The sequence below is a fragment of the Eubalaena glacialis genome, chromosome 13 (assembly GCF_028564815.1).
Source record: "Eubalaena glacialis isolate mEubGla1 chromosome 13, mEubGla1.1.hap2.+ XY, whole genome shotgun sequence".
NCBI lineage: Eukaryota > Metazoa > Chordata > Mammalia > Artiodactyla > Balaenidae > Eubalaena > Eubalaena glacialis.
In genome coordinates this window covers 88,644,332-88,663,354 of record NC_083728.1, presented here as the reverse complement: position 1 = coordinate 88,663,354, position 19,023 = coordinate 88,644,332, and the positions used below count along the sequence as shown (strand labels likewise).

General features: G+C 47.0%; 1 protein-coding gene and 1 long non-coding RNA gene across 3 annotated transcripts; one reads left to right on the top strand and one right to left on the bottom strand.

The window, feature by feature from the left end:
- Positions 1–523: 523 nt before the first annotated feature.
- On the top strand, positions 524–13,903 carry LOC133103814 (uncharacterized). The gene is made up of 5 exons (XR_009703384.1): positions 524–1,275; positions 1,517–1,681; positions 5,661–5,733; positions 11,910–12,305; positions 13,305–13,903. It is a non-coding gene; the product is annotated as an uncharacterized LOC133103814 (long non-coding RNA).
- On the bottom strand, positions 7,143–18,454 carry ZNF789 (zinc finger protein 789). 2 transcript variants are annotated; one of them, XM_061209341.1, is made up of 5 exons: positions 18,365–18,454; positions 15,867–15,944; positions 11,966–12,092; positions 9,369–9,482; positions 7,143–8,264 (listed from the first exon to the last, which is right to left on the bottom strand). In XM_061209341.1, the coding sequence occupies exons 2-5, from the start codon at positions 15,933–15,935 to the stop codon at positions 7,252–7,254; spliced, it is 1,323 nt and encodes a 440-aa protein (XP_061065324.1). In that variant the 5' UTR covers positions 15,936–15,944; positions 18,365–18,454; the 3' UTR covers positions 7,143–7,251. The 2 variants fall into 2 exon arrangements, with proteins under 2 accessions (XP_061065324.1, XP_061065323.1); XM_061209340.1 differs by having other exon boundaries at positions 18,223–18,444.
- Positions 18,455–19,023: the final 569 nt, after the last annotated feature.

Below are 19,023 nucleotides of genomic sequence, written 5' to 3'. Positions count from 1 at the left end.
AGGACAGTAGAATCTGTATTCCAATCACATCAGTAAATGCGTGCCCGGAGCACGTTGGTTGAATTCTACAGAAATTTTTGGTACGGTATTGGGGCTGGGAGGAAGCCTGTGATTGATTCTATCAATTTTTTGTTGTTGTTTTCACAAAAGTGTCAGAGCCATCTGAGTGCGACCAGGTCAATGTCATCAGCTTGGAGTCCCTTCCCTGCAGAAGGAACAATTAGAAGGAGACACCCATGTGCTAGTTCTCAAAACTTGTGACCTGCACCTTCCACCCAGGAAGCTAGATTCCCCATCAATTCCTTACTTCTTTCGCATTAGCGAGCACGTGCCGCTAAATCTTGGTCTTTTTCCTCAACTGAGGAGGAGGTTAAATTCCCTAGATTTATAGAGGAACCACCGAGACAGCGAGCCCTCCCGGATTCCTAGAGAACACCAATAGGGGTGGAGTTCCAGGGGGGCGGGACCGTGACGCGCTTCCGGTAAGCTTTCCGGAACTCGTTCTATTTGTTCTACAGGTTGTTGTATCGTCTGCAGGTTCTTGGTTCCCGCACCGTCTCCGGGACTCGGAGTTTCCGGCTGCGGGTAGCGTAGGGGACAAGAGATGCGTAGTTACTACCCCCGGCAGGATGTGGGAGATGCCCCTCTCCCACGTTTCCCTCACCCACTCCCAGCCCAGCTTTGTGCTTTGACTTAACCTAAATGATGAGATCGATTAGGAAAGGAATTGGAGACAAAACAAGACACTAGCGTTTTCTGAGGTGTCCACAGGGTCGGTTTCTCTGAGCCCTCTCCTGGGCTTGCCTACGGCTGACTTCTCACTGTGGCCTTTCCTCTGTGCCTGTGCACTCCTGGTGTCTCTTTCCTCTTCTTATAAGGACACCAGTCCTATCCTTGAGGACCCGACCCTTATGACCTTATTTAACCTTAATCACCTCCTTAAGTGCTCTGTCTCCAAATACAGTCACACTGGGGGTTAGGGCTTCCAGTGCATGGATTTTGCGAGGGGCACACAATTCAGTCCAGAACAGTTGGGAACTATCTTGTCACTCTCTGTATTTTCCCATAGCACCTAGCACAGCGCCTTGCAAAATGGTAAATCTAGATTTTTGTTAACAAAGTGATAGAAGACCTGATGGGAACTGGGAGAGGAGTTATAACGTCATTTAAATCTATTGTCTTAGCTCATCTTTGTTTATAAAATTTCTGAGCTCTATTCTGGAAGGTCCTAGTTCCTGCTTGGAACTTCAAAGTCTCCAGGACAATGGCACAGAGGTAAAAGGGAAGCTCCTGGGGCCTCTGGGGTGGGAACTGCAGGGGCAGGCTCTGTGTCCTCGCAGTAACCCCAGCAGTGTAACAAGCATCTGTGGTTCCTAGCGAGGGTTCGGGGTGGGGCTGTCTACCAGGCAGGTGCGGTGGAGTCAGCCGAGGTGGAGCGGGTGAGCCCTTGCTTCTCACAAGCTTACCTTCTGGCGGGATTCTGAACAGTCTGCGGTAACCGGTATTGCCCCAGCAGGTGTCGCAGTGGATGTGGGATCATTGGATGATCACAGCATGGCTTGGGGGCCTCCGTGGCCATTCATCTTGGTGAGCAGAGATTGCATTGCCACTTTGAATGATTGGACTAGAACATCTGTCTTGGCATCCTGTCCCCTTCAGAACCCACGCTGGATTCTTTTTGGTGAGCAAAGGGCTTATCATAATTGGGCCCCCCATTTTAATGATGTTTAATTGTCCGAGCCCCACTTGCCAGACTATATCGCTTAGCTTTTGGTTACAGCCCAATAATCCATCCAGTTCTTTGTTGAAATTCTTCAGTTCTTTTGGAAAAGAAAATGCAGGAGGTATTGTTCTAATCTCAGATTTAATGAAGAATGTCTTAAACATGTATTAAGTCAGTTTAATGATAACAGCTCTAACAAATAGACCTACAGTGGTCTAGCTGCTCAAACACAATAGCAGTTTTTTTTAAATGAATTTTTAAAATATTTATTTATTTTATTTGTCTATTTTATTTTTGGGGCTGCATCGGGTCTTAGTTGCGGCATGTGGGGTCTTTGTTGAGGCGTGTGGGATCTTTCGTTGTAGTGCGGGCTTCTCTCTAGCTGTGGCGCAAGGTCTCCAGGGCTCATGGACTCTGTAGTTTGCGGCAATCAGACTCTTTTGCTGTGGCGTGGGCTTAGTTGCCCCGTGGCATGTGGGATTTTAGTTCCCCAACCAGGGCTCGAACCTGCGTCCCCTGCGTTGGAAGGCGGATTCTTTACCGCTGGACCACCAGGGAAGCCCCTAGAAGTTTACTTTTTACTCCTGTAACAGTGTAAGGCAGATATACATGACTGACAGGAAGGCTCTCCTCTGAGCAGTCAATCTGATGGCAGCCCTGGCATCTTCAGACGTGGCTTCTGAGACCTCCTTGGGGATTTTCTAACCTAGTCAACTGGGAGAAGAGAACACGGACGTGTGAGAGGGCTTTATGGGCCGAACCAAGAAGTGGCACACATCATCTTCACTATAGTCCATTGGTTAGAACTCGGTCACCTAGCTGCATTTAACAATACAAGCTGCAAAGTGTAGTCTAGCTGTGTGTCCAGGAAGGAGACAAACAAATTTTTGATAAACTAGTAGCAATCTGCAACAAGACTCAAAAATTACTAACTGTAGAAGATTGATAAATTCAACTACACTATATTAGGAAAAGACAAACAAAATGGGAAGCACAGCCCAGGAAGATGAAAAGATGCTCAACTACATTAGTAATAAGAGAAATGCAAATTAAACCACAATTGGATACAATTTCACAAAAGATTATCAAATCTTTCAAAATCTGTCAGTACCAAGTACCGATAAAGATATAGAATAGTGGAAGCTCTCATCTGCTGTTGAGTGTGTAAGTTGTTACATTTATTAGGGAAAACAGTTTGGCCATACTTCTTTTTTTTTTTTTGGCCATCCCACATGGCATGTGGGATCTTAGTTCCCCAACCAGGGATCGAACCTGTGCCCCCTGCATTGGAAGCGTGGAGTCTTAACCACTGGAACGCCAGGGAAGTCCCTGGCCATACTTCTTAAAGTTGAACATGTATATATCTTATTTCTAGGTCTTTTCACAGGGAACCAAGAGGCATGTTGACATGCTGTTTTATAAAAGCCCCAAACTGGAAACATCCTGAAAACCCATCAACAAAAGAATAGATTCCTAAATTGTGCTGTATTCCTGCAGTGGGATACTTATTGTCAGTGAATGTGGTTGAACCACAGCTACACGGAAAGATGCATGATTCTCGAAACACATGTGCAGTGAAAGAATAAGAGTATGACTCCATGTATGTAAAGTTCTGAAAAAGCAGAACGAAGTAATACATCATCCAGGCATAAATAGATAGGTGGTACGTCTACATAATACAAGGGAATGATTAACATAAAACTCAGAGTATTTGTTAACCTTTGGTGAAGAGGGAGGGAGAGGAGATTGGACAGAATATAAGAGGCTTCTGTGATTCTGAAAATGATCTATTTCTTACCTAGTATGAGGATGCATAGGTGTTCTTTTTATTATCATTTACTGTCATATATCCTCAGATACTTTTGAATTATGGTATTATTTCACAATAAACATGGACAAGTTTACTGTAAAATATTGCTAACATACAGACAAGTATAGACAATAGAGATTGATTTTAAAGAACATTCACATATGCACCAGATTAATCAATTCTTAACATAATTGCTTCATATCTTTTTTAAAAAAATATTTATTTATTTATTTATTTGGTTGCACCGGGTCTTAGTTGTGGCAGGTGGGCTCCTTAGTTGTGGCTCATGGGCTTCTTAGTTGCGGCTTGCCAGCTCCTTAGTTGCAGCACACGGGCTCCTTAGTTGTGGCATGTGAACTCTTAGTTGCGGCATGCATGTGGGATCTAGTTCCCTGACCAGGAATCGAACCCGTACCCCCTGCATTGGGAGTGCGGAGTCTTATCCACTGCACCACCAGGGAAATCCCTCATATCATTTTAAGAAATAAAATAATATGTACTGTAAAGACTCCCATTCCTTTCCCTCATCGGAAGGAATAACTATACTGAAATTGTGTCCTTCTTTTCCCCATTTTATACCACAAGATCTTGTATCCATAAACAATATATGTAGTGTTGCAGGATTTAAAATTTTATGCAAACATATTGTATTCTGTCATGTTGGAACTTGATTTGCCATTTTAAGATTGATTTATGTTTCTGTATATAAATAGATCCAGTGTATTGAAACTGCTGTAAATTAGTTCGAGAGAGAGACTTGGAAAAATGTTAAATTTGGTAAATCTGGGTAGATGGTGTAAAGGAGTCTCTGTATTATTTTTGCAATTTGGAAATTATTTCAGACTAACAGCATCACTACTGAGTCAGTTATATTGTCAGTATGCACTTGGAAGTGCAAGTGGGGGAAATATCCATTTGTGATAATGACACAAATAACTGACCATAAATTTACTGGGAAAAAATCTAAGAACTTACCTGAAAATGTATATTTTGACAGGAAGTCATCTATTACTATTTTATTCTAAAATGTAGAATTTCATGTAGTATTTTCCTGTATGCTTCCCCTCCTCATTTCTACCAGCTAAGAAATGTTGGCAGAAAGAGAAGCCACCTTGATAAAAGCTACAGTTGAGTGTGAACTTGCACAAGATCTAGACCCACACAGGTGTTGTCAAAGGTGTGAGCTGCATACTAGCCATATGACCATGTTCTGTGACATTTTAATGAACTGTAATCCAAATGTGTAAAAAGAGGAGAAAATGAAAGAACTGAACAATTTTTGTATCTTATTTTTAGTCATTTGAGTTTTAACAGTCTGTTTTTTATAGTTTAGCATTATTAGCTAAAGAAGGAAATAACATTTGTATTATTTATTTTTCATCTTGATTTAAATACGGTGTAAAAAGCTTCACTGGTCTTGTCAAAAAAAGGTGCACCTTTTCTAGTCCAGTGGAGTATTCTAGACTCTTCTGACCTTTGCAGTATGAGCTAATGGTTGCCCTGTGTGGCCAGGCATGGACAGTGGGTCCAGCCCATTAGCTAAATAGAAAAGCCAAAACTTGAGCGTTTCTTCTCCATTACCTTCCCTGGAGGGCTAGTTCGGAGCTCCTGCCGTACTGCTAAATATTGACAAACATGACCATACACTGACGATGACATCGCTGATCTGTGCTCCCGGCCTGGTGACCGTCCAGCCTCTGGGGAAGGCAGGAAGCCTGCCCTGTACGCCGGCACTCTTGAGCTGGGGAGCCCTTTCTCCCAAGGCAAATTAGTTCAGCAAGGCTTCCAGACCAGCCCCACCCCTCCCCTCCTTTGTGTCCCAGGAATTCTACTGAAAAAAATATTTTCAGCAAATAAAACATTTTATAGGGGCCATTTATAAAGGGAAAGGAAGGCCATTTAATTTAGTTGTAGAGAAGGAAGTGGCACCAAATACAAGCTCCCTTGTGCCTCCATAAGAAGTCCTTAGGGTGTCTGCAGCAGGGCTGTCCAGTAAACCTGGGATGACGGGAATGTTCTGTCATTGTGCTGATCTTGAAATATGGCTTTTGATTTGAGGACAGTTTTTGAAATATGGCTTTTGATTTGAGGACAGTTTTTAACTTTTCAAACTTTTAATTTAAATAGGCTCATATGGCTAGTGGCCGCCATACTGAAGAGTGCAGCTCTTTTCTCCTCCTTGGGACAGATGTGGCTGAAGGTAGGCATTTCCATGTTACCTCTGGATCCTTAGCTGTACCCTCTCTTTCTGAAAAGCTGGAAGCATGTACGTCATCTACACAAAATAGATTCAGTAGTCTGAGCCAGACTGTGTACTCAAGCCTGGATCTGCTTTCACAGGTCCCCAACTCCAGAGGTGGTTGTGAGCAAGAATTCTCTCTCATTGGCTTATTTCCTCTTGTCAGGCCTTGACTTCTTAATTTTGTTCGGGGAAATACAGTTTGGCAGCCTTTCCTTCCAGCCAATTCCTGCCGCTTGGTACAAAAGTACTGATACCGAACCCAGTATATAATCTAACACTTATTATTTTTCTCCTGCAAAGCTGAAGGTTCCTTCATTTTATGGGGTGCCACTTGCTTTCTTCTCATTCCCAATAGAACTTTGTTTTTATGTGCTGCGTAAGAAATCATGGAACTGGTAAGGACCAGAAAATAATAAAATCAAGGGATTTGATTAACATGAGAGGGTCTAACAGCAGCAATTTACTCGTGGGGAGAAGAGGTGTTGAAATACTGGTAGGGGAGTTAGAAGGGACACAGAGAAGGGAAGACAGCTAATAAAGCAGCTACCACGGAGAGGGAATGTGCATCATCCCATGGAAAGACTCTGAAAACAGTGTGAAACACATGCTTCACAGATGTTCCACCCTAGGGGAGAGGGAGATCTGGTATTCATCAGAATCCCATCAAGCGTAGTTGAGGGCTGCCCCCAGAGTGGTGGTCTTTCGTGGTTTTCGAAAAAGCCCGCAGCCCAAGAGACACAAATAGTGCAAGTGGGATGAGCACACGGCAGGAGCAAGGCCGGTGCGGTGGGGGCGGGCGGGGCACTAACAAGCATCTGCTCTGAACACTGACTTCGAACTCTCAGTAGAACCCAGTAGCACACTAATTTTAGTTTCTGGGTAAATTTCGGTAATTCTTAATATCTCAGTAGTACTAGTGGTAGCCCTTACTTTATTTTTAAAACGTCTATACAATCTCAGGTGATTTTTCAGTATGAAACCAAGAAAGGCATTCTTAAATCGTTCACGATCCAGAAAACGGTCTCCAGCCTGGGGGACCACAGAGTAAAACTTCAGTGCCTTCCATCTGCCTTGACTTAACTCGGGGAAATGAAGGTAAAGGGGACCCAGGGAGACTGGACACGACAGCCTATGACATTTCTATTAAGTAATTCTTTTTTTTTTTTTGATTTAAATCCAGTTTTATTGTTTTGTTTTTTGGCTGTGCTGCATGGCATGTGGGATCTTAGTTCCCTGACCAGGGACCGAACCCATGCCCCCTGCATTGAAAGTGCAGAGTCCTAACCACTGGACCACCAGGGAAGTCCTCTATTAAGTAATTCTTGACTGTAGCAAGAAGGTTAGCTACGAAGAGAGGGTCCCCACAGAAAAACCATTTCAGTTCCTGTTTATTAATTTTCATAAAACAATTGAGTTACACATACTTGCAAGAGTGGTTAAGTTCTGGTCTTTAAATGGTAGCTTTTCTGGTTACTGTCACATAGGTATCTGCTCTCTGTGAGTACCCTGATGCTTAATAAAGCTTGTGCGCCAACTGAAAGATTTTCCACATTTGTCACATCTGTAGGGTCTCTCTCCAGTATGAATGACCTCATGTCGATGAAGATTTGCCTTAAAACTAAAAGTTTTCCCACATTCTCTACATTCAAAGAATTCCTCCTTGGTATGGATTCTTAGATGCTGAATGAGATCTACATTCCGACCAAAGGATTCACCACATTCACTGCATTTATGAGTGTTCTGTTTATTGTGAATTTGTCGATGGCTCATAAGGGTTGAATGCCGGCCAAAGGCTTTTCCACATTCAATGCATTTATGGGGTTTCTCTCCACTGTGGATTAACTGATGTCGAATAAGGGTTGAATTCTGACTAAATGTTCTTTCACATTCGCTACATTTATAAGGTTTTTCTTTGGTATGGATCCTCCTGTGTTCAACAAGATATGCCATCTGACGGAAACACTTTCCACAGTCATGACATTTATATGGCTTTTTTTGTGAGTGACACTGTTTGTGGACAATCAGAGCAGACTTCTGTTTGAAGGCCTGCCCACATATGTCGCACTCAAAGGGATCCTCTGAACTGTGAATTCTTTGATGTCGAACAAAATTTGCCTGACGCTGGAAGGCTCTTCCACATTCGCTGCATTCATAAGATTTTGCATTTGTAAGAATTCGCTTATGCCTCAAAAGCAGTGATCTCTGATGGAAGGGTTTTCCATACTCATCATATTTGCCCTGCTTTGTCCTTGCCTGAGCTTTCCGATCTTGAATAAGGTTAAGGTTTTGAAGGAAGTCCTTACAGCATTCATCACCAATAGTAGGGAGTGAAAGTTGGTAAATGTCCACAAATTCGTTACATTCAAGTAACTTTTCTAAGGGTTTCCTGGCCATTTTCTGCTTTACCAGTGACATCTTACATGACTCTATATCTTTAGAAATGTTCTGCTTTGGAGTTAGCTCTTTCATCTTGAATCTGGCTTCAGGACCTAGCCAAAAAAAAAGAAAGTATATAAATGACCTGACCGCCATAGAAGGAAAAAAAAGGAAAGAAGCCAGGAAGTTTGTGATACGAGAGGCTCAAACGAGGCTAAGAAGTGCTCACCTAGTTACATCATCATACTACAGAGACCAGTATTCTGATTTCCTTCCATAGGACCCACAGCTTTCATATGAGAAAGAGCTCTTGACATCAGCTAACCAGCTAAAATGTGCACAAGAGTGTATGTCAGAGAATGTGAGAATTGAATAAATCCATCACCATTAGTGGGATAACAACTTACTCTCAGTACCCAGCAGTGTCACATAACTAGGAGAGAGGTAGCATCTTGTACTTTCTAGATAAGCATGTTTTTAATAATTCTGGGAGAAACAACTTCTTAAAAATGGAGAAAGTGTGTAAGATAGAATAGAAAGGAAACCAGAGAGAAATAAGTACAAAACCAATGGACTAGAGCAGTGGTTTTTCAACCAGGGATGGTGTTGCTGGAACCTAGTGGGTGGAGGCCAAGGATGCTGCCAAACATCCTACGAGGCCCAGGACAGCCCTCACCGCAAAGAGTTAAACAGCCTAAAACGTCAACGGTGCTGAGGCTGTGAAACCATGGAGGGAGGGATGTGAAAACGGGTAGAAGCAGCAATCAGGACATAGTACGTAGGAAAAAGGAACGTCAGTAAACACCGAGAGAATTTGGAAAACAAAATGAGAGCAAGGGAACAAGAGCAAGTATAGAGGAAGGGTAAGTGATGAGGGTAGAAAAAAGTATCTAGGATGGCACAAGAGCTGTCAGAAAACACCAGGCCGGCTGCCTCAGAGAAGCACTTTAACTGCAGTAGAAAGAGGATGAGCTTTGCAGACTTGATGTCAAATCCCAACTCTCAACCTACTAGCCGTGTGACAGACACCGCAGTCCCTTAGTTTCTTCACCTGGGAATGGGGCTGATGATCATACCCACACCTGCAGGCGGCAGAAGGGATAATGAGCAGGAGAGACGCCAGACACCCGGCTCGGTATCGGCACAGGAGGGGCCTGGTGAATGGGGGTCCCTCCCTCTGCGAGACCCCCACAGGGCCGGGTCTTCTCCTCACCCACCTGGGCGAGCACTACCGGAAGCCTTCCTAGTCCCAGCTCGCGGGAGACCCAGGATCCACGGCTCTTCGCACTGCTCCAGCTGACGGATCACCTCAGGTTTGGGAAACTGAAGTCCTACTCGTGGGGAAGCAAACGGGACGTGCTGGTTAGTGAGCAGCAGGAGGTGCCCCAGAGCTCGTTTCACCCCGTGGGGTCTGCGCGGTGGGGGGACAGCGACAGGCAGAGGTCAGGACGGTAATGGAGAGGGCTGGTGCGGAGGGGACCTGGCACAGTCTTTACTGAAAGCCTGATCAATATTCACACTCTGGGACGTGGTAATTTCACTCTTAGAAATATAGCCTAAGGAGAATTAGGACAAAGGTTAACGTACCAGAGATGTTCAGCAGAGTTCTAACAAACAGTGCAAACTCAAAATGAACTAAATGTCAGTAGGGGAATGGTTAAAGTGTAGCACATGAATACAACGAAGGCAGAAGTATTAGGCAGACACTGAAAATCCATGTGTTCAAAGAAAATTTCTTTTGGGCTTCCCTGGTGGCGCAGTGGTTAAGAATCTGCCTGCCAATGCAGGGGACACAGGTTCGAGCCCCGGTCCGGGAAGGTCCCACATGCCGCGGAGCAACTAAGCCCGTGTGCCACAACTACTGAGCCTGTGTTCTAGAGCCCGCGAGCCACACCTAAAGAAAGCCCGCGCGCAGCAACGAAGACCCAATACAGCCAAAATAAAGAAAGAAATAAAATACATTAAAAAAAAAAAACCTGAAGTTTCATATTAAAAAAAAAAAAAAGAATATTTCTTTTTCCCCCCAGTGCATCTGATACATTTTTCAAAGAATGTTTCTTAAAATAGGAAAATGCTCCCTAGATATTTTAAAGCAGAATACAAAACTCATGTAAATTATGATCCAAATTTTGTTTTTAAAAACTACGTGTGTGTGTCTGCGTGCGTGTGTGTGTGTGTACAGATCTTCCTCTACTTACAAAAGGGTAACTTCTGGATAAACCCAATCTAAACTGAAAATATCCTAAGTCAGAAATGCATTTATTACACTTAACCTCCCGAACATCATAGCTTAGCCTCACCGACGTTAAACACGCAAAGAACACTTACATTACGCCACAGTTGGGCAAGATCATCTAACACAAAACCTACTTTATAGTAAAGTGGTGAAAATCTGTTGTAACTTACTGAATACTGTACTGAAAGTGAGAAACAGAGTGGTTTTAAGTGTACTGGTTGGCTGCCCTCGTGATGACATGATCACATAGCTGTCTGGGAGCTGCGGCTCTGAGCCCAGCATCACCAGAGAGAACGGTCCTGCATATCGCTACCCGAGGAAAAGATAAAAATTCGAAGTGCACTTGCCACTGAATGCGTATTGCCTTCACACCATTGTAAAGTTGAAAAAATCTTAAGCTGAACCGTCATAAATAGGACTGTGTGTATACATCCATAAAAGTAACCAAAATGTTAACAGGGTTAATGCTGGGCAGTGGGCATGCAGATGATTTTAATTTTCTGCTTTATGAGGGTTTTTAATAACATAGGGAAAATGCTGATACTATAATGTTAAGTTTCAAAGGGATTACAGAATTATACATAGACTATGCTCAGCTAGCTTTTTCACAGGAAAAAAAAAACAGGAAGGAAATATTCCAAAATATTAACAGTGTTAGCCCTGAATGTTTTCCCTTTCCCTTTATGCTTTCCTCTATCTTCCATATATTCAAGTATGCTCTTGTAATGCTTTTAAAACAAAAATAAACAGTAAAACATCCAGTGGTGGGTGGACAGTCTCACAAGAGGTGGTCAAGACTCTGTGCCAAGAGTGTCAGCATGAGAGCCAACACTCCCCAGAAAGAAAAATTCATCCAGGAACCTCCTACCCTAGGGAGACTCTGCATCGCAGTAAGACAAAGGCAGGCTCCTGGGAAGATGGAAGCTGTGAAGGTTCAGAAGTGAAGTCAGTGAAGAATCATTTCCTGGGCACCCAGTGATGTTGTAAACAAGGAGGGAAACCATTTTCAGACAGAAGGAAGAAAAAGACTCTTCAAGGGAGCAAGATGCTAGACTTGGAATCTGCAGCGGCCAGTCTTTTCAGCTCCTAGGGGTCTTAACAGGTGTGGAGGATTCGGGTCGGGGCGGGGAATGGGCTAATCGTCTCTGAACTCTAAAACAAAAGGAAACTATTTATTGTCCACAATCCCTCATTTGAAAACTTTGAGGCCAGATGTGTTTCATGACTCAGAATTTTTCCAGATTTCGGAAAGATGCCTTGGTGGGTATATTTTCTCTTATGCACCACCCGCAACAGGGGTTGGAGCTGAAACCTTAATCAAACACACTGATGTTTCTGATGCCATATATATATATAAAAAGACCAAATGAGAAAAAGGATGATAAATAGCAGATGATAAATAGCTTCCTGTATGATAAAAATCAGATTTAACCACCTGATGACTTCAGGTTGGGTCTTACAGCCAAATGAGTTATGAAAAAACGACTGGTTTTCAGAGCTTTTTCTGCTTCTGGAATTGCAGATAAGAGACTGAGGAGATGTGCAGACACAAAGTGAAATGTTAAGCCGACTCGTTACCCAAGGAGAGCACGTTTCTGTAGTTGTCCAGCATCACGTCTCTGTAGAGGGCCTTCTGAGGCCAGTCCAGTGCGTCCCACTCTTCCCTGGTGAAGTACACAGCCACGTCCTCAAAGGCCAGCAACCCCTGGAAACACAGCGACTAACTGCAGCTGCGATTCTTACAATAACTTCGTGAGCTACAGTATTATTATTACAGATGGTCAACACTGGAGGCTTCTCTGGCCGTTTGGTCTCTGCTGCAGTCACTCAGCTCTGCTCTGGTAGCACAGACGCAGCACAGACAACAGGAGAGCAAATGGGTGTGGCTGTGACCCAATAAAACTACTCCCGGCTCCAGGTGAGTTGGCCGACCCTGCTCTGTACAACCCTACCTTCCACATCCTGTATTTCTTCTGCCCGGACCTCTCAGGAAAGAGATGGCTCACTCCCATGAGGTCACTGAGGATGGGGCAGCGTGCGGGCCATTCGCACAGGGATGGACAGGCTAATGGGAACCAACCAGGCGGGCTGGAGCTCGCGGGCTGGCTGTCGTGGGCACCGCTACCCACTAGGTGTGAAGGGGGAGGACGGGAGGGGACACTGGGATCCAGAAAGTTGCTGGAGAAGCAAGACCGGAGCCGGGGGGCAGCCCAGCGGGGAAGGACTGAGGGATAAGCCCCCAGCAGCGATCCCCTCCAGGCCTCTGGGCCCCACCCAATCCCCCTGTCAGAAGCCAACCCGAAGCAAAAGCAAGGGAGCCCGTGGATGGAGAAGATAAAGGCCAGCCTCCCAGGGCGCAGACAAAGTGGGGAACGGTGGAGAGTGTCTCCACGGGGCCAAACGCAGACCGCTGAGCACCGTGCCCACGGAAGAAGTTTCCATCTGCAACTGTGTACCCAGCGCCTGGGGGCCGAGAGGCCTGGCGTCTGCCCCCCACACTCGCTGTGGTTCGGGGGTGTTCGTGCGGAAGGGCTTCAGCAATAGGAATACCAGCCCCACCCGAGATGCTTCACCCCGCTCCCCTCTGCAGACAGACCCTGAGTCTCCCAAACGACAGGCCTTTCTTTCCTCCTGCCCACACCTGGCTCCAGGGTTAGGGTCTCAAGCCCCCTCCCCCGATCCCCAACATCCTCCGTCCCCAGAGCTGCCTGCAGACGCCCTCACCTGCCCCACCCGCCCGCTGCCTTCTCTGCACCCGCGTGGAGGCTCCCAGGTGCTGGGATACAACGGTTCAAACCCCCAGAGTTATCTCTGTGCGTGGGGCTTTCTAGCTGGGCCCTTCGTGTGGCCCCACAGTTCTCGCCCTCATGGTCCTCACCAGTGGTCTTCTCCCCCTTTATCACTCCCGTTCCTTCAGGAAACATTTACTGAGCACCAAGAAGTCGCCGGCCTCCGCGCCACACGCCAGTGACAGTGAACGCACAGAGGTGACAGCTCCTGCTGGGCCCACAGGACCAGCTCCTCGGGCTGCGCACTGCTCGACTCTAGGGGACACTTCACATGGCAGCTGTGACCACGGGGCCCCCAGAGCTGCTAAGTGCACAGCCTGTGCGACCCACGGAGCCCCAGCCCCGCTTCAGGGAGTGAAGGGTCCAGTGGGGAAGCGGGAGAAGTCAACACGGTGACGATCCGGGGGTCCACGGGGGCCGATGGGGGCTGTGAGGACAGGGGCTCACCCCACCCCCTCCTCTCAGGAGGCACTGCCAGTCACATCCCAGAAAACAGCCCCCGGGGCACATGGCCCTCACCTCCTCCCGCCTCCCCACCGGCTCCCAGACATTCCCTGCATCGGGCCTCACCCCTCCTCTCCTCTCCCTCCTGGTGACCCCTCCTCCTCGGCCCGATTCCATTCTCTCCTGTCTCCTCCAGGGTCTTAATCCAATGACCACTACTCTTCTGTCTTTGCCCTTTTCGCCCTTGTGATACTGTGATTTAAGTAAGAAATATATATTTGGTCTTCCTCCCTACTTCTGGCACAGAGTTCCTAAAAACCCTTGGATTTTCCTAAGGGATAAGAACAGAGGAGCATCTTTTAATATTTGGGCTTTTGTCCTCGGTTTCTGAAATAGCTCCAGGGCCATACAGGTGAGAGGAACGTCTTCTTACTCATAACAAATCCCTCCACCACACCTGAGTTCATGTTAATGCGGAAAACTCCTAAGGATGGGGCTGGATGTCAGGGGAACAAGCATGTGATGAGAGGGTGAGAACCTTCACCCCCAGCACCTGAGGGGCGGGGAGAGGCTGGGGTTCAGCCAGTCACCCAAGGTCAGTGACTCGACCCATCACGCCTACGTAATGAACCCCCATAAAAACGCAGAAACGGAGGTGCTGGGGGGTGTCTGCCTGGAGAGGAAAGCCCTGCACCCCTCCCCCACTCCCCCTGCCCTGTGCCTCTCTTCCATCGGGCTGATCCTGAGTTGTAGCCTTTTACATGAACCAGGGATCTGCTAAGTAAACCGTTTTCAGAGTTCCGGGAGCCACTCTACCAGATCAATGGCACCCGCGGAGTGGGTCGTGGGAACCCCAATTTAGAGCCGGTGGGTCAGAAGCACAGGTGACAGCCCGCACTTGTGATTGGCGTCTGAGGTCGGGGCGGGGGGCGGTCCTGCGGGGACTGGGCCCTTACCCTGTGGGTCCGATGCTAACTCCAGGGGGACAATGTCAGAATGAGTTAAATTGCGGGCACCCAGCTGGCGTCAGAACGGTCAGAAGTGAGGCGTCATGAAGCAGAGCAACACAGCCGCGTTCCTTCCCAGACTATCATTCCTGCCCGTAGCCCGCAAGGATGTCGCCGCCTCTCCTGCCTTTACAACGATGCTCCGGGTGCCTTGCTCCCTCTCGCTTCCGCCCTCTCTCCTTCCCTTACTGGGCCTTTTCTGTAAAGAAAACCCTACACACTCACCTCCAGTCACCCCACACCTGCCCTCTGGCTCTTCTGCAGCTGTCCTCCTGAGCCCAGCCCAGCCCTCCGCCCATGTGGGGACACAAGGGAGAGTAATGGGGTTAATGCGGGACCTCAGATTTCACAGAGGGGATTTTTGAGCTGAGTCTCAGCAGATGCAGAGGTGGGTCTGCCTGCGGACACAGAGAACAGGATGCACACAGGCCGGGGGACAGAAGGGAGTCCACATCCCTGCGGGCGGGTCCTCTGGCCGTCAGGGAAGGTGGGAGATGCCACCAGAAAGGCAGACAGAGCTCTGCGATCCCTCAGCAAATGCGGACACGCTGACCCAACGGGTCAAACCGCTGCCCCTCGAACTCCCTCTTGCCTCCCTCCCGTCCAAGACTGTTCTTTCCAAATGTCGCGATGGTTCCTCACTTTTCTACTCAGCTTCTCACAATCACCCTCCATCATGTTATGAGTTCAGTAACTAAGCTTCCAGTGTACCCTTTGAGGCCAACAGATCAGAATTTATCCTGTGTTGCAGGAGTTTGTTTCCATAGCTCCCTCTCCAAATGGCTTGTAAGCGCCTTAGGTGAGAGCTTCTCTCCCAGCTCAAAGGCAGTACTATCTGGTATACAGTAGGTACACAATAATGATCACTGACAGAAACAAGGAGCAACTGTGGTGACAACAGCTCAAACTTACAGAGCGCTCCACATGTCACTAGATACCCTGCCGATCGATACTCCACGTGCCCCGTTTCATTGAATCCTCACAACTCTGCGACAGCTACTCTCATTAGCCCATTTTCCAGCTAAGGAAACCATGAGAGATCAGGTAACACATCTAAAACAGAGTCTGGATTTGAACCCATCTGGCCCCAAAGTTCAAGCTCTTTACATCCTACCTTCCAAGAAGGAAAAACCCTCAGCTGATAAAGATGGCTCGACCTGAACAGGAGTTAAAGCCATGTGAAAGCCATCGCCCGGCGCTGAGACTACACCAAGGAAGGGGAGGAGGAGCCCTGCTCACCTTCCACAGGACTGGCAGGAACACGGCTTCCATGGCCTGGTCTCTGAGCTGGTGGAGGATCCCGGCCATCAGGCTAAGCTGAAGGAGAGAAAAAGAGAACACGTAAGGCCAGCCCTGATTTGAAGCTCTCTCACCAGGCAGCCCTGGGACAGGGAATTCCAATGGGGCCAACAAACCTCAGCTAGCACAAAGTCACTGTGTTTGGTGTTGGAATATGTGATAAAATGAAAGCAACTGCTAGAATACTCTTGTTAGGAATTTCTGAAGCTAAATCAATTTCCAATCTTTATCCAAGGAAACCTGTGGCTCTGCCCTCACCTCCCCCCTAGAGTATATTCTGCAGCACCTCGTTGAGAGACTCAATACACCTAGGGACCAGACTATAGGAAAAAACAGAACTCTGACCTGCAACCTGCAGCAACCTGCCTGGAACCCAAACCACAAGCAATGCAGCAATAGGCCCTACGTCAGGACTTGCTCTACAAGTGCCAGCTTATCTCTAATATGTACCCCCATCCTCCATCTAGGGCCGACAGGAAAAGCCAAATATGCTCCCGCACCCAATCACATAGGATGTTCCGCTTCTTTTATTTAACCTGCCTCCAGCTTTTCCAAGCCAATCACCTCCAAACTCAGCGTATTTGAGTCTTCCCTCTTTTCCACTATAAAACTTCCCCTGCTTGCCTTTGAGTCTCTGCCAAACACACGTGATGGTGGCCAATTCCCTTGGCCATGAAGCGAATGAAGAGCCTTTGCTTGTTCTCTTTTGGGTGGTCTTCACGTATTTCTACATCACACAGAATCAGCTCAGATAGTGTAAAAATGATTTTAGGGCAGTTAGAGATTTTAGGCTACATATGATATACAAAGAGCTAATTGTGGTGAAAAGAAAATTCAGAAGACTTTACTTGATACGAACATTTTATGGAGCAAAACCCAAACTGTGAACAAGGAGACTTCAAAATTGAAAGTCTTGGGCTCTCAGCAGTTACCGCTCAGTTTATAAAGCCAGTGAAGGGGTGGCAGAATAAGCCACCCCAAAATATACCACTTTAGAATGCTGAGCTGTGGTACTTAAAAAACGGCTGTTTAAAAAAGAAGCAACAGGGGAACTTCCTGGCAGTCCAGTGGTTAGGACTCGGGGCTTTCACTGCCGGGGCCTGGGTTCCATCCCTGGTCGGGGAACTAAGATCCTGAAAGCTATGTGGACTCACTCATGCTAAGCCCCGGGTCAGCAAACCAACACTTAATACTTAACCTAACTGCCGTTTCAGCCTCTTCCAGGAATAGAACCTCCCTCCGCTTTCCCTATGAAGATAGTATTTAGGCCTGAATTCTAAGCCATCTCAGGGGTTAGTCATTTTTGCTTGGGTATCTCCCATGTTTACATGAGGTATACATGTTAAGAAACTTGTTTGTTTTCATCTTTTATTGCGGGGGTCTCAATTAAGTACTCAGAAGGGTAGAGAGAAAATTATTTTCCTCCCATGCACATGAATGAGGAAGTACACTGTTTTCTATTGGGACTGGTTACTAGAAACTGACATCCCTTTTAGAAGAGTAGCACCGGACAAATTTACTTGTTTGTAGCTGATTGGCTAGGAAGCTGCAAGGTCACCCTGACATGAAGAAAGCTTGTTTCCTTTAAGGACAGAGCCAGCATTTTGGGGAAACTAGGACAGTTTTTAAGTTTTGGTTCCGCAGCTATGGGTGGTTGGCCAGGGGACATACCCAAACTGTGGCCTCCACTTTGCTTCTTTTTTAATATAGTAAATTCGGTGTTGTTTCTCTCAAGGAGTACACAAATGATGGGATACGGAGGATCTTCATTTTTTAATGGTGCTTCTCTGGCTACCAGCGAACCTTGCTTTATGTAAGTACATCTTTAAGAAAGTCCCTCACACACCGTTCACGTTCCCTAAAAACAGTGTTCCTAAGCGCTCCTGCCTCTTAAGCAAGGAGGCACCCCACAGACGGTCCTGATCAGGGGAAGGGACCTCGACCCTTTCATTATCTAAACTAGATTATCTTCTGTGAGCATTGTGCATGTGGAAGTCAGAAGCCATAATCCAATTTGTTAATCTATAACAATACCAAAGCAAACAACAGTATTAACCAGCCATTCATTTGTCGGACTCTCTCTTCCCTAATGAAGACCTAACATACTCAATACTCAGAGATTGACGTCTTCAGGAAGACGCTCAGTAAGTGCCCTGAAGATCGGGGTGGGATGGGGGGGAGGGCACGTGGGGTAAGGGGGGTGTCTCTCCAGCCCTCACACCTTCTATGGCGGGGCCACCGGGGCTTCCCCGCGGCCCCCAATCCTCCCATCACACTAGCTCCTTTCTCCCCAAACCTCGCTGCCTCCGACTCCAGCCGCGTCGCCTCCTCCAGGAAGTCCTCAGGATGCACCTGCGGCTGCCATGGGGGCTGGGCTCCCCTCTCGAGGTGCTGGGCCGGACCCGGAATCAGGTCCGAGCCTCTCAGCTAACTCGCACCTGAGGGCGCGACGCGGAAGGTCCCTGTGCCTGTCGGCCGTATCACTGGCGCACGCCGAGCAGAGCATCCCCACCCGAGTACCTTCTAGGAACGGCGGAGGCTTCGCAACTCTCTGATAGGGGGTAAGGGGTGGGGCGGGGGTGGGGGGAGTGTACGAGTAAGGGGGCGGGGCGCTCATGTCTCTCGCAATCCCCGCTCCTGGCCGGAGCCAATCAACTGCCGCAGAGGGCGTTGACTAGGCCACGTGACTTCCAGGCCCCGCCCCGACCCGGTCCAGCCTACCCTGGAGGTCTGGAATCTCTCGTAAGAACAGGCTAGGGGCTTTAAAAAGGCTAATACCAAGTCCTTCCCCTTCGCACCGATTGTAGCAAAATCTCTAGGAGTGAGCCCTCGTGCAGTTGGGTATTTTTAAAAGCTCCTCCTGGTAGTCTAATGTAGAGTGACCAACTTTTTAGAGAGCCGACCCTGGACACAGCCCTACCAGGCAAAAAAAATATGTTAATATAATGAATTATAATACTCATATATGTTATTAAGATAAAAACATAAAAATAGGTACTTAAATGAAATTATGTTATTCAGAATTGTTTACTTTTCTGTGACATGAATGCTGTTATTTAAAGCAACAGAGGACTTCGTGGCAATTAATTGTAATTGA